General features: G+C 39.3%; 1 protein-coding gene across 1 annotated transcript in view; it reads left to right on the top strand.

The window, feature by feature from the left end:
* The first annotated feature begins 80 nt into the window (after window positions 1-80).
* Window positions 81-15758, top strand: part of mapk8b (mitogen-activated protein kinase 8b) — a 45694-nt gene continuing 30016 nt past the window's right edge. Inside the window, 5 exon segments of the mRNA XM_042507940.2 lie at window positions 81-388; window positions 9973-10148; window positions 12157-12286; window positions 12849-12907; window positions 15331-15469. Of these exon segments, the coding sequence (XP_042363874.2) occupies window positions 10027-10148; window positions 12157-12286; window positions 12849-12907; window positions 15331-15469 (450 nt within the window). The 5' untranslated portion in view covers window positions 81-388; window positions 9973-10026.

The raw sequence follows: 15758 nt of genomic DNA, 5'->3' as shown, positions 1-15758 counted from the left end.
CGAGCCGTGTCATTTCAAAACGTTGCGAAACGGTCGCTTCCGCTTCCCGTAGCGGCTGCCGGGAACGCGCAGGCGGTCTTGAACGTCCCCCCGGTCCTCATTGTGCAGCCGAGGAAACATCGCAAGGTTTCGACGACGTTGGTATGAAATGGCAGAAACTGCTTGTGTCACGGAAGCACAAAGATTAGGTTACGTAGAGGCTACACATGTATTCTGCGATGATCCCGGCCTGCTAGTGTGAGGGGAAACGGGAGTGTATCCGGAGGAAGACGGGATTAAAGAGCTGTTTTTCTCCTAAAAAAAAAAAAAAAAAAAATCCGGGTTGTGTCTCCAGCAGGCAGCAGCAACGGCGACTGCGGGTCGACACTGGTGGAATTAACCGGAGAGGGTGAGCTCCACTATGGCTTATTTTCTTCCTATGAGACATGTTTGACGTGTTATTGTCAACAGTTGGGGGATGGGAGCACACGGTCACACACACGTTACTGTAAATAGGTGTTACTATCATATAGATGTTGACCAGCACAGCAGGCAAGCAGGACAGGTCTGGCCTAACTGGGAGAAGGCAACCAGACTGAGTGGCTACACTGGGAAGTATCCATGTCAGGGCTACACACACATTACTTACACTGTAAAGTGGGAACTGTTACCAGTCATGGAAGTAGTTAAAGGTTCAACTAAAGCGCTGTGACCTCCAGTCTGTGGTCATCTTCCATGTAAACAGAAATAGTGTCGCCTTTGAATACACCCTGCTTTTAGCTAACACTAGTTTGCTTGTATTTCCTCTGTGTTGTGATCTTTCTGTTAGCTTTAAAGGTGTTCAGCGCCTGCTCTGTGCACTGAGCATAGCCGGGTTTACACCGGTAATTATACTGTTGCAGTATCTCTGTTCATTTAAAGGGTGACTTTGGCATTTTTCAACCTGGACTCTATTTTTCAATGATTTTGTGTCTGCGTGACTGATGTGAACAACAGTTTTTAAAATTGGTCCAGTATTGAGAGAGGGCTGCAGCTGTGAAACACCTGCAATGTAAGCATATGGGGCAACTGTGCACTGTCAGCATGTGTCCATTAAAAGTGGTCATTTTTGCTATAAACAGGCTCAGACTGCTCAAATAAGGACTCATTTATGCTCACTATTACATATGTAGATAGACATAGCCTTTGTATGTACTCTGCGTTCATTTTTTTTTGTATTTGTGCATATTTTCTGAAAGCTTGCAGATATAGATGACAGGGAGGTTGTCGCATAGACTTTCTGTAATGCTGCCTAAATTTAAAGGTACAATATTATGACCTCTTTCACCCGTTTCCGTGTTTGTTTTGTTTGAAACTTTTCACTCTGCCCTCTGCCATCTGTTGGTTGTATTTATGTTTTCACAAAGGATGCATGGAAGTACGAGCGCAGTGACCTGTACAACAGTTGAAACAATCACATCTGTTTTCGTATGTAAAGTATCTGACCCTTTAAAACCTGGAACGACATCATTTTCTTGTGCTTTGTTCAGACGCCTTTCACAAGTATTTTCCTTTTAAACCTAAGCAAATCAGTTTATTCGAAAATGTCCAGAAAACTATATACATGTTTACTATCATTATTTCAAAAAAACATTAACTACTTTATCTATATATAAAGCACTTTTTTAAAATGTCTTTTTTTAACCCTTTTTTCTCTTTTTTTGTATACTATATTGAGAATATTTTTACTGCTTTACTTTGATGTCAGAAAGTGATTTCCAACAGGAAAATTAGGCCATTATATTGCTCCCTCCAAAGCCAGATTCCATTGAGAAAAACAGGGATTTAACACCACTGAAGACAAGAGCTGTTGGTCTGCCACTGCGTTGATCAGTGAGTTGTTTGTGTTTTTGTGTGACTATGACGTTTAAAAGTGTTTGTTCAGATTCCCCCAAGTTGCACAATAACACAAACTAAGTAAATAATCAAAGCAGTGGTAGACCAGCAGCTCTTGTGTTCAGTGATGATGACGACTTTACTTTTGGAACGGGCTGTCTGACGTTAAGGTAAAGCGGTGAAAATACTCTTAATATAGCGTAACTCAACCTGATAATGATTTTTTATTTTTTTAGGTGGATAAAATATGTTTACTTTCTGACACATCCACAGCAGCACATTGCTTAGCTTCTGTGTCCGACTCCAAACTGCTTCTCCAAACTGGGGCTTTGCAGACTAATACATCTGAGGGAGATTAAAAACAATTTAAATCAAAATAATGTCATTAAATAAAATAATGAGCATGCCAAAATCATTGTGCATGAGTTTAAAATATTTTGGAAGTGTCATAGTTAACAATGTAAATGGAATAACTAAAAAAAAACAGAAATCTCAATTGTGGTCTGTACTATTTGTATAACTTTTACAATGACAGTTTGTATTTCTGCCATTTCTTCATCAAAACAGTAACAAAAGACGGAAGTTTACAAATGAGGAAATGTCTAAGAGTTTTATTCACATTATTACCTTCAGTCACATTTTGTCATATAATATGAAATAGCCGGTTTAGTCACTTTAACTTGCTAACTCACCATTACTATTATATGAGTCGGCCCATCCAGCTACTGTCGCTAATGTTATGTGGAGGATTCAGTCATGGTGCCAGGTCATCCATGGTCAAACATTCAAACTAAAATATAACTTTATGTGTGAGTTGAATGTTGTTGTAATGTGCCCTATGCATTCATGGCTGGCTAAAGCTGGACGCTCTCACTGTCTTCTTCGGGTTAATGGCGGGTTCTCACGGGCATTAAAGGTTCATAACTGCCCCCCTCTATGGGGGCATGCATGGTTTATTGAACATTTATTATATCACTATCAAGGACATTACCTATATCATTTTATTGCCCAGCCCTCACAAGATCCTTTTTATTTAAACACAAACAGACCTGAAAACACTATCGCCAAACCCAACAGCCCCCATTAAAATAAACACTAATTTTAGCGTGTAAAGAGTCAGCATATTTTCTTATCTGACTATGTAAATCAAGGGTTTATTTAAACCACACTAGAGTTGGCTAGTCTTCCAACATTACAAGAATGACCAAGATGATTTTTGTGAGTTTTATTTTTTATATTATAATTTTTATAGTTTTATTTTTTGTTTCTTTCAACTTTGAATGAAGTGTGTTTTAAAGTGATTAAATTACTGTTTATTTGAATCGACTCTGATGGGTTTGGTTATTGCGATTTTGGGGCTGTTTCTGGTTAAACAAAAATAATCTTTAACAAGATTTCCATGTCTTAAGACACTTAAAATACCAATCTGAGCCTGTCAGTGGCAAAAAAACCAAACCTAAACACTGTCAGTGGACGTATGTTGACGATGCACAAATGCCCTGATTGGTTACATAATAGCCTTTTTCACAGCTGCTGGCTGTAGTGTTATCGCTTAATACTGGACCAGTCAAAAAAAAAGATTTTGTTAGTCACATAGGTACAAAAACAAGAGAAAATAGGGTGAAGGTTGAAAAATGCTGACGTTACCCTTTGAACAGCGAAGTATATATCTTATCAAGTTTTGTAATCCATAATATCATCAGTGATAATAAGTTCACAATGTTTACTAGAATTATCTGATCAAACCATCTCCCTAAAAATGTTCCTGCAGTCACATTTGGGTGATGTAGCTCCTAGACTGCACTGCACATTGCTAGTGATGTTTTCTGTACAACCTGCCAAGAGAACAGCAGTGGTCAGCCAAAAGCACCAAGAAATCTGATTCCTGCACCAAAAGGTTGCCCACAGAGATGGGATCATAGGTGCTGGCTAACACATGATGAGCCCACAGTCATATCTGGAGCTCCCATTAGTTGATACTGGCAAATTTTGGGCTCATTTAATCTTTGAACATTAGATCATTTTAATTTTTCTCAGTGGTTTAACAGTTGGCTGTTAATTTTTTTATTTCATTCTATGCCAAAATCCATAAAACAAGTGACTTTTTGTATCCACACTGCATTAATATGTCATCTTTTACCAGCATAACATGCCTTGGTAGGTGTAGTGAATTTTTGATATAAAGAAAGGTCAAACTGTGGCATGTGCTTGTCGTTCCGCCATAAACTGGCAGCCAGGATCAGCCCTGTCAAAATAAAGCAACAGCATGCCACAGTTCAAACAGTCATGGGTGAGTGCAAAGACAGTTTCTCTGAGAGAGAGTCACCACTCGCTTGTGTCTTTCCACACCTTTGGATCATGTTTAAATCCTTTTCTGCAAGATGTTATATTTCATTAGCTGCTTTTTTTCTTTGTGCAAATATGTTTTGTGCTGACACCTAAGCCTGTTCAAATAACTCTCGTTGTTAAGGTTTACGAGTACATTTGATCATGTATGTCATGTTTGATGACACTAACAATGATTCCTGTTGTTTAAGATTACCTTAAGCTAAGTGCTAGAAGAACCTGATCAAATTGTCAGAGCTGCAAACAGAAAATCACTCTGGTATGAGGAATAAAAAAAATCTACATTCATATCAATGTAAATCAAAACACATACCGCATGTTCCTATAAAAAAGCAGCAGCATGTGTGAGTTGTTTATTAAGGGGGTGGAAAGCACATAGTAAAGTTACTGTTTGTAATGGGGGTGTTTCTCTGCGAGCCAGGCTGCATGCTCCAGTGGATGGGTGTATTTGCTGGTGCTGAGACTGGTCTCTTGCACTCTGCATACTTTATTGGATGGAACTTTGTCTCTTCCACCGCCTGGCCAAATGGGTCTTTAAGTAGGCATGGTATTACCCATAGACTGTATAAAATAACTGCCGTAGCCACTGTGAAGTCCTCATGAGTTCCTTTATTTCTCAGCAGCAGTTTAAGGAGTTTGAATTGCAGGGTGGGACTGAATCGTAGATCCGGTTAGAGCTAAATCAGATCGATGGGTGACAGGAGCAGCTGCTGCAGAGGCAAGTGAAAACAAACTTTAAGAACCAAGGCCAGTAACAGCTGAGTTTCACTTTCACTGTGCCTAGTGTTCTGCTGCTGCGTCTGTGCCCAGAGTAAGGGTATAAAATCAGTATGTGTCGGCAGTAATAAGTGAATGTTTGGGAAACCCTGAAGACACAACAATAAGGAATATTTTAAGCAACCAAATTGCTACTATCTGAAAACAATAAAAAGTACACAGTAGCAAAAGAAAACAAGAAAGTTAATTTTCCAACCAGAGACTCAAATTCCTCAAACTCCTGCTGAGGAAAAACAAACTCATGAAGTTCCTCCTGCACTGTGTTCACAGACCCGCAGAAGCGTCTGAATTTAGAGAGGGGACACAGAATGAAAGAGACACACACACACACACACACACACACGCACACGCACAACATAAACATGCTTCAGTGCCTTCATTGCCTTTATTACCTTAATTGTTTAATGGTTACCACAGAGTGTGCCCTTATGGGCTCTTATCAGCAGCCATTACTTTGGCTCAGTGTAAGTGATGCAAAGATAAAATCAAAGTCCCAAATTGCTGGTGAACTCAATATTGGTCGCCCACATAACTTGAACCTCACTGATATAATCTGGACAGTAAAGTCACTGCATTCAGAGTGAACAGACCTGTGCTAGCCGGTGAGAGACAGATGGACTCTCAGGAGACACAGTGTGATGGACAGCTCTGGGGAAGACACCAGTGTAGATCTGGACAGCATTGCCAAGACGAATGTGTGTTCACCTTTACAAAAACGGCACCTGACACTTTTGACACAGTTATCTGTTCTTTTCTGTCAGGTTGTCAGAGACTGTATTTCCATTTTGAAAGAGGCAGAGTTCCTGCGGATCCTTAAAAGGTCTTAAAAGGCATTTATTAGTCTAAAAATGAGGCCTTAATTTGTATTAAAATGACTTGAATTAAATATCTCAAAAGTTTGAGAAAATACTCAAACATGGGAAGTAGGATTTTATAAATTGTTTTTTTTCTGACATTGCATAGTTGAATCTCAAAATAATTGGCAACATCTACTTTTCTGTTTAATAATAAGGTACCGAATTCCTCGTCTTAAACTCGTCATGATGGGAATCCAGGCAGCGGAATCTGAAACACAAAATCGCCAAGAAAACTGGCCAAACACTGCCAGATATTTCCCACTTTGGTTGGTAAACCAAATATTTTACTAAAATATAATTTATTTATTGTCTTCTATGTGCTCCTTTCTAAAAAAAAAAAGATTTTGCCTTTTCAACACTTCACTTATATAATCAAATTTTTAATTTATGTTATACCAAAAATTTGGATATAATCGTCCTTAGATTTTGTCTTAAATTTCATTCTGAGTGGCAATCAAAAGAGTCTAACATATTTCACTTGCGTGCAGCTCTGGCTGTATTACACTGTGTGATCGGGGGCGCACACATGTATGTTTCTCAGCCTACTAAGCGTTGAATTGGGTTGACAGCCTGACACACACTGTCACATCTCTCAGCCCCGTTTCCACATGCAGCCACAGATCCTCTAGTCTCACAGTCACCCTCATATCTGCCGTTCTGTTTTTCAAATGGGAGAGAAAATCATGTCACAGCGCACGCTGAAGCCAAACAGCAGCTCACACACACTCTGCAGTGTTTAAACAGGCCTGCTAGAACAGGACAAGAGGGCACACTCTCTCTCCAACGTGGCTTTTATTTGATTTACCGAATGACATTTTCTGAAAAGCAGTATAGAAGTTGCTTATGTATTATTTCTGGTCCCTTTGCAGCCAGATACTGCTGGCAAATGAAGCTGACATTTTTGCTGCAGGGTGGAGCCATCCAAAGATTTGACGATAATATGGAAATGTGGGGACATTAGAAAATTATATATCAAGGTTACAGCAGTCATCTTGCAAATACATTCTTGCAGCTTTCGCCACAGTATGGAAGTAAACACAAACAGATTTTGCTTGGTTTGGTCTAAATCATGCCAAAAAAGATCCATTGTTGACTCTGCATTTAGCCCAGGTGTTCATATATCATATATCTTTTTTCTGTGTCTGCTCTCTTAATTTGTGGGTCAGTGAATGCAGTGCAGGCGGAGCGCTACATGCTTTTATTTTTCCTCAACGGTAGTTTGTGATGTTTGAGTAGCCAGGTGGGTAATTGATCAGTTGATCCGGTCAGAGCTGATCAGATCGATAAATGAGAATAGCAGCTGCCTCAGAGGCGAGTGAATGCAAACTTTTGGAATCAGTGCAATTAGTGTTTCACTTTCACTTTCACTACGCCTGACGTTCTGCTGCTCCTTGTGAGTACGCTCTGAGAGCGAGGTGCAATCAACTGTACAGTAATTATGAATGATCCAGCTCCAAAAATAGATCATCAGCTCGTGGTGGTAACAATTATCAATGATCGATTAATCAGTCATTAAGAATTTAATTGAATGTGTCAATATTAATCGATGAATTCCTGTCAAAATACATGACATATGTTGCTGTGAGCTTTGACTGATGATAAAATTTTTGTGCGTCAGTCATTTTTGTGCTTTTTTTTCAAATATCGATCAATCAATTCTTAATTTTACTGATTAACCCATTAAGGAAAGTGCTTACAATTTGCAACCCAAGTGGCGGCAGATGTTTTGGTCGTGGCAGGCCGCCACAAACAAACGAAAGTGTGGAAAACCCTGGTCCGTCTCAACTCATCATAATTCTACACTAAAAGAAAAATACTCTGGGTTGTTTGAGCACAGTTTAGCTTCAGTAGTGAGAGTTTATGAACAGAAAGTGGGCGCCATACTGTTTGCTGTACTGTAAAACTAAGCAGTGCTGATAAAATAACAACCAAGATTCTGTTTCTGCATTGCCTATTTCTTACCTCAAATGTTTGTAGGAACATGTTTTAGTGTACTGTTCAGCTGTAAATCGAGATTGTTTGTTTCCAGCTGGCCGCTATGTTATTTTCTGTGTCAAAAGTGCATTCTGGTAGTTGTAGGTTTGCTATATCTTGAGCAAAACCAAATACCACAGCCCCTTTTCTGCTTTCTCTGGTCATAAAGCACCAATTTCACATTATTACTATTAATATTCACATCTTTCTTCTCTGTAGACAGCTTAGTTCTATGAAAAGACCATCTTTCCAGCAGTGAAACACTTTTTTAGGTGAATTTGTTTAGTGAGCTCTTGATTCTATAGAAATATCATGTTTATTTTTGTTTGCTTGCATATCTTATTCTTGGCCATATTCTTGATACATTCGGCTGTGTGTCTCTTGCTGTAAGATAAAATAACTGAGTTCAGGCTCTTTTGTGAACCTTTTGTTCATCCCTGTGCGACGGCACGGTGTGGCTCAGCTGCAGACTGTTGACAGGGTTCTGCAGCAGGCGGGAGAGGACGATGCTGTGATCAGAGCCAAAAAGAAGAAGGCAGGAGAGGAGACAGAGAAAGGAAGCAGCAGGGAGGATAAAACACAAGTATAAGAGAGGAGGAGGCACGGGGGAATACGAGCAGCATTTGAGCTCATGTAAAGATCAGTTTTGACTTCCTGTGTCTCTAAAAAACAACATAGGTAATGTCAAGATTCAAACCAACAAGTTTATAGTCTGAACCCTGAAACTGGTCTGTGTTTTGAGTCGGATACCATCAAGGTGGTGTTGACTCCAGCATTACAAATAGAAGCGAAAGCACAATGAAGAAAAGGAGCAGAGGTTTCAAGAGTACCCGAGTAGGAAGATAATTGTAGCATAGAGGAGAGCAAAAGGAAGGAAAAGCCTCGTCCTCTAACAGATACTGAAAGGAAGAGGGGATGGTTAGTGGTACTCAGAGGAACCGAGAGGTCGGGTCATGGTCCGTGGAACTTACAGCCATCATCACAAAGCCGACCGCCTCAGCTCAACGTCCCAAATTCCACTAATGATTCGTCGGGTTCAGATGCAGCATGAAACCCAGCTTCCTCTGACTCTCTCTGCCTGGATCATCACTCCATCACACAGACCTTTGAGGTTTATATACTAGCCATTGTAGCTGATGAAGCGGCAATAAGAGGAGATTTATACTGTACCACTGCACACATGAGCTACATTTCTGCACTCCAGTGCGGCTGATCACCACCACTGACAATTCTTTATGGAATAAAAATGACCTGTTTGCATTTTGGGAAAAACAGATGAGGTTTTCACATTAATTGCATGATGTCTCGACATAATAGCAGCCCTAGTAGTGTTTAAATGAATTAAGTGATTGAGGTGGTGAGGTAATAAGCTGTTTCTAAGCCAGACCACCTGCAGTTTGGGGCTTTTTGATGGACATATCCACAGTAGAAGCAGTTCCTCAACGTTTCATCAGCTGTTGTTTTACTGGCTTTGATGCTAAGGCATAGACTGTATATAATAATGAACCAGGGATCCCATGGTCATGGACAACCTGGAGAAGTCATGGAATTTCATAGTCACATTTTCCAGGCCTGAAAAAGTGAAGATTAGAAAAAATCATGAAAATTTGTTGTGTGTCATAAATCAAATGACATTGACGTAACATCCTGGTGGATTTATTTTCTGTAGCTGATGATGTAACATGGCTTCAATATGTGTCGACGTGTGACAACATTTTGATTATGTTTTTGTTTATTTGTTCACCACAAAAGTTTCTTCATTTTCTCCCCACGTTCCGTCTCTTCCTTCATTTATGCCCACTCGGCATGTCAAATAATTTGTAAAACAATTTTAGCTTTAGTAGGGGAGCAACATACAACTCTGAATGGCTGTATTTTGTATTTATATTATTACCTTTAAAAAAAAAACAAAAAAACATGCCTCCCATGTTGACATGTAATGTTTAAAAAAATGCTGATTTTCCCTTTTTCTTTTTTTTTTTTGGCTATTTCTTTTCCCTGAATTTTTTGGCAATTTTTATAGAAAACTTAAAAACACTTGGTGTAAATTTTGTGATATTGTAGTTCATTGTGCTATTTTTTTACAGCTGCTTTAAAGTGTGAAATCACAGGATAAAAAGTGGTCGAAAATTTGACAACCTCTCTTTCTTTTTACGCACTGCAGGTCTTGAGAGCTCCACTTGGATGCCCAATCATTGCGTTTGTCCAGGGCTTCACCATGAACCGGAATAAGCGTGAAAAGGAGTACTACAGTATAGATGTGGGCGATTCAACTTTCATGGTTTTAAAGCGCTACCAGAACCTCAGACCCATCGGATCGGGAGCACAGGGAATCGTCTGGTGAGTCAAAAGAAAAAACCCTAATATTTGAAAGCAAGTCTTGCTATTGTAAATATTAGTTTGACTAAAATAAACTGCATTTCATTTGATGGCAGCGACTGATGCAGCGCTCAGTCTTTACCAGCCGTCGGCTCCGAGAGTGATGAGATCAGACGTTATAATATCAGCATAAGCTGCATACAACACAGAAATGGATGCATAATGTAGTATTTGTTGACAGTGCAGTGTGGTGTTGTGCTCCCGGTGGATTTCTGTAGACGTGAGAGGATTAAGGGAAAGGTGGGTGTTAAAATAAATTTGAATGTGGACCCCAGGATCACTCAGGTCTGTGTCAGCATTAGTTTCTGTTTGTAATGGTTTCACATCAGTTGCGCTCTGATGGAATTGTTTACATATCCGTCATTCCAGTGGATTGATTGGAACATACGTTTTTAATTAATGGCCAAAAGGGGAAGTCCCAAATAGTCCTGGTCCAGTTTTCGTAACACAAGGTCAGCATGACGAACTCCTCTTGGTTCCTTTCTATCATCCGTCTTCTCTGGTCCTCATACAAGGGAGGGACACCAAGACACTGATGCACCTGAAGATCAGAAACCGTTAGTTGCGGGTCACATATCAACTTCTGTTATAATTATCACATCACATCTCTTGCAGTGGTCTAAACTGTGTGGGATCCTCAAAATGTTTGTAAATAGGAAATTTATTGATGGAACCACCTGAATCCGATCCGCAAATGGCCAACTTTATGTATTATAGTAGCACAATTGTCATAACTGAGGACAGAGATAGACAGAGACGAGAGTTGTGACATGCATGTTTTTGAGAGGGAGTTCGAGAGAGATTGACGGAGAGAGGGGGAGAGAAGGTGGAAGGTGGATTATTGCATGCAATTTTTCTGTAAGTTATTTACAGCTGACCCAGAACACGCGTTTTCGCTTTGTCATACATAATAGATGCTGCAATGACTGCTTCATCCTGTTGCTGCAATATGTCAATGTTTCCACCATGTTGGACAGGCAAGACTGACCTTCAGCTGAAATACCTCCATCGTTGCATAGCAACAATTATTGCTTATTTTTCAGGATTTTGCAACATAGTTTTATATACTTTGTGATTTTTTTTCTGATTATTCGCAGTTGGCTGGGTGATTATAAATATTTAGACTGACAGTGCCAGACAGCAGCCTGAGACCAAACGAAACGAAACACAGACTTTAAACAACACACATTAGCTTTCTAGCTAATGTGTTCTTATTCAAAAGCATGGACTCATGTCTTGTCCTGCACCCTCTATTGTTAACCCTTTGAAACCTGGAACAACATCACTTTTCTTGTGCTGCTTTCAGACGCCTTTCACAAGTATTTTAACCTTTGAACACTGAGCAATGTATTATGATTTCTTTCAAAATCACGGGAAAAGGGTTAATCATCAACTTAGTAAAAAATGTTTTACAAATTGTAAGGGTTGAAGAACGATACTGCATACTACAAGAGTTGTAGATTTTGAAACTTTTTTTAAAACGTTATGGAAAAATGGCTATGCAAAAAAAGCATGGGAAAAGCTATATGTGTAATTATTATAATTATTATAGTTTTCTTATAGTTTTTTTAGTACTTTTTACAGGTCATTTTTCTTGTTAGTATTCAAACTTTCTTATTTGTTTCTTTTCTTTTTTTTTTAACTAATTTTCACATTTTTTAAAACACCTTTACAGCTTATTTCATTGTTAGTTTTTTTCTTTTTTTTTCTAATTGTCACATTTTTTTGTAATTTAAAAAAGACATTTTTAACCAATTTCTTACGTTAAGTTTTGGATCATTTCCGCATGTTTCAGGGGGTTAAATCAGCAGTAAACAAATCAAACGGTAAGATTATCAGTGTGTGAAAATCTCTGTGGTCCACAGAGAAGTGCTACAAAAAACATATTGTGGGGTGTTTTTTATTCTTTTTACTCTTTTTGACAGTTTATTATTGTTGACCAAGCTCTTGCTTCCATTCTTCACCTCAGTTCAGCGTATGACCACAACTTGGAGAGAAACGTCGCCATCAAGAAGCTGAGCCGGCCGTTTCAGAATCAAACTCACGCCAAACGGGCCTACAGGGAACTGGTGCTCATGAAATGTGTCAACCACAAGAACGTAAGAGCTCCAGATCTGTTCTTCTTAGAGTGTTTTTTTTATGTTTCTGTTTGTCTTTTTTAACATAAGTATGAGCTTTGACAGGTTTGTCTCCTAATGGATTCAGGCTCATATCTGAGTTTAAAGGTTGTTTCAGAGTTGGAATCAGTCAAAATGTAATTTAGAATTTCCAGTGGGAGTAACAGAGGACAGTTGGATGGAGCAAAGCTTGCTCTGAGGAAAAAAATGGAAAATGTAACTAAATCAGTAAACATCTTACTCATCGTGTTTCCATTGAAATTGTGCTGTGTCAGGCTGCATTTCAAATCACAGCAGCTTGTTTGACTGACGGGGGATGTTGAAAACAGAAATCTTGTGGATTACCACAGCGCTCCTCCCTGCTGCTGCTACTTTATGTGCTGTTTCACACTGGTGAATGTCCTGTTATTTATTATTGAAGCTCAGGCCGCTGCAGTTGGAGCCTTTCAGTTTTTCAGGGGATGCAGAGGTGCCGATGGTGATGTCATTCACTCTTCTCTCTTCCGGTACCGTAGAGTAACAACTGATCTTTTTATTTTTGCAGATAATCGGCCTTTTAAATGTATTCACGCCACAGAAGACACTGGAAGAATTCCAAGATGTGTGAGTATTACTGAGCCTGAATAACATCTGCTCACTGCATGTTTGTAAAAATCGATAGAGGATGTTGCATGCTGGGAGCTTAGATTACCTTTTCTGACTTTTGGGGTGCTCGTGTAGCTCAGCTGGATCTCTGGTTGGTGTGTTATCCTTTCTTGCTACAAGCACCAAGAAGCAGGGAGATGGATTTCACAGAAGACATTTTTTTGATGTTTTCGGGTTATTCATCTATCCCATTCTCATGAACGCTATCTCTCAGCAAAACCTCAAGGGAATTTCTTCAAATTTGACACAAGCATTTATTTGGACTCCACAATGAACTGACTGGAATTTGGAGGTCAAAGTTCACAGACCTTGCCTCTTCTTCTTGTAAACTCAATATCTCAAGAAGGCCTCGAGGGAGTTTCCTCAAATTTGGCACGAACGTCCACTTGGACGCAAGAATTAACTTATTAGAATTTGGTGGTCAAACTGTTACGTCACTCATTTTTGGTATAATTCAGGAATTCATACAACAGTTTTTACAACATTTCACACAATTGTCTAATGGGAAAAAAAAGATGAAGTGACTCTTTAACAAAAAAGTCTGTCTCTTTAGGGATCCTCTCCACAATTTTATTGGGCACTAAGAATAACAATCAGTGACAAAAACACTTTTAGTGGATGTAAATAGACAGAGTCAACATGCCCAGAGTGGTTACATTGTAGCCTGTTTTAAGGCTGCTGGCAACAGCCCTTTCACGCAATACTGGACCAATTTCAGAAATTGTTGTTCCCATGAAAAAAAGAGGTCCAGGTTGAAAAATACCAAACTTACCCTTTAAGTTACGATGATATTAAATTGTCTTTTGATCCAAACAGAAATCTGGTATCATGACACAAATCTGCAACATGCAAACTACTAAATGACAGTTCTGGTGGCGTGCAGCTACTGCAATCTATCCCTCAGTTTTTTCCCTTTGTGGTACGCTGCCTTTAATAAGATGAACATTGGGGTAAATTTGGCAGCGTCCCTGATGTGTTTCGAAGTCGACAAGACGTCCATGTGAGTGGAAACTGGCTGTGGAGTCGCAGAGAGGGGAACACTGAACTGAGATGTGGGGGAAGTGATGGTTTTGTGGAGTATGACGGGAACAAACATGATTAATGCCATCCTCTCGAAGCTCTGTGTGTGTGTCTGAGAGCTTTGTTTGTGTGTGTTTGTGTGTGTTTGTGTATGTGTGTGTGTGTGTGTGTGTGTGTGTGTGTGTGTGTGTGTGTGTGTGTGTGTCTGTAGAGCTGTGTCTGCCTGATTGGAGCTAAAAAGGAAACTGGACAAATCATAGCCAGAGGGCTGCGGAGCGAACATGCAGTTAGAGGATGGAGGAGAACACTCCACTCGGCTGAGTGTTTGTATACCTGAATGCATACTTGGATTACAGAGTGCATGACGGTGCATTATACACATTTCCGTTTTACAAGATATGGAATTGAGTATACACGTGTGCATGTCTACTTGCGCTCTTTCTACTGCGTATTATACTCATTTTCCTACATGTTGTATGAAAACATGCAGTTCATGCAAATATCACTGGAAGTTGTAGTTTTTTAGCTGCAAACTCCATTACCAAGATGTTTCTCCATGTCTAAAATCTATCAGAAGTTCTTGACTCCATGTAGGAGGTTTGTAGGGACTGGTGATGTAACAGCTGCCAGATAACATAACATCATCACTGTTTTGAGAGGGAGCACCATTACTGTCACTTCCTAAATGCCACGGGAAACAAGTGCTGCGTGGGCGAGGAAATAAGAGATGAAAAAGTCAATTTTAAACTTATCCATAGTTAGGTGACATTTAAGTTCAGGACGATCTGAGACTAATCCGTCATCACATTTTTCAGATAACTCACCAGCAACTTTGAACCTTTTACATTACATTTTATAATGTGTTTGAGTCATACTATATTGTCACATAAGTTTTTAGAATGTGCTACCTACATGTGAAATAATAACTGGGTAAACCGATAAAACCTGAGCACATTGGCTTGATTTCTTTCAAAAAACATTTGAAATAGGCAATGAGCAACACATGAAGAAATTACCCAAGAATTAGCAAGAAATTTGCAAAATGTACAAGAAAATGTCCTGAAAATTAGGCTTACACAATGTAAGTAGATTTAGAAAATTATTTTGAAAAAACCTCAGGAAAAATATCAAGACACAACAAAAAAAGCAATAAAAAAAGGTAAGGTAATTTCATGTACTTAAATTAAAGTTTTTGCTATTTTTGGGTCATATCTGATTTTGTTGCTTATTGCTCTCTTCCCATGTTTTTGACAAAAATAGTTCATATAAAAGCCATGTGTACATGGGATTCTCTGTGTGTGTATGTCCACCTGCCTGTGTGTGGTATTGTGTGATTATTTTACCCTCTGGTTTTCCTGCAGGTATCTAGTGATGGAGTTGATGGATGCCAACCTCTGCCAGGTGATTCAGATGGAGCTGGACCACGAGAGGCTTTCCTACCTGCTCTACCAGATGCTGTGTGGAATCAAACACCTGCACGCTGCCGGCATCATACACAGGGTGAGCTAGACGCCCAAAACACATTGTTGAAATGTTATATTAAAAATACACACTGATATACGGCTGTGAAGGAATATTTTATGATTTGGCAGCCCTGGATCTGTCTGGATCAGAAATATGGAGGAATCAGCAAATGGCAAAGCTGCCAACATTAATGTATTGATAGGATTTAGCAAAATTTTCCAATGTGGTCAGCGTCCAGAATAGTTTGGCAATGAAAAACCAGTGTCATATGTAATATATTAAGCTTTCAGTATTCAGGCTTTCAGATTTTAGGACATTTCTTGGA

This window comes from Plectropomus leopardus, chromosome 19 (assembly GCF_026936395.1).
Source record: "Plectropomus leopardus strain MGB_pleo_1.0 chromosome 19, ASM2693639v1, whole genome shotgun sequence".
In the NCBI taxonomy this organism is placed as follows: domain Eukaryota; kingdom Metazoa; phylum Chordata; class Actinopteri; order Perciformes; family Serranidae; genus Plectropomus; species Plectropomus leopardus.
Note: the sequence above shows the minus strand (reverse complement) of the source record. Positions and strands in the feature narration are given on the sequence as shown.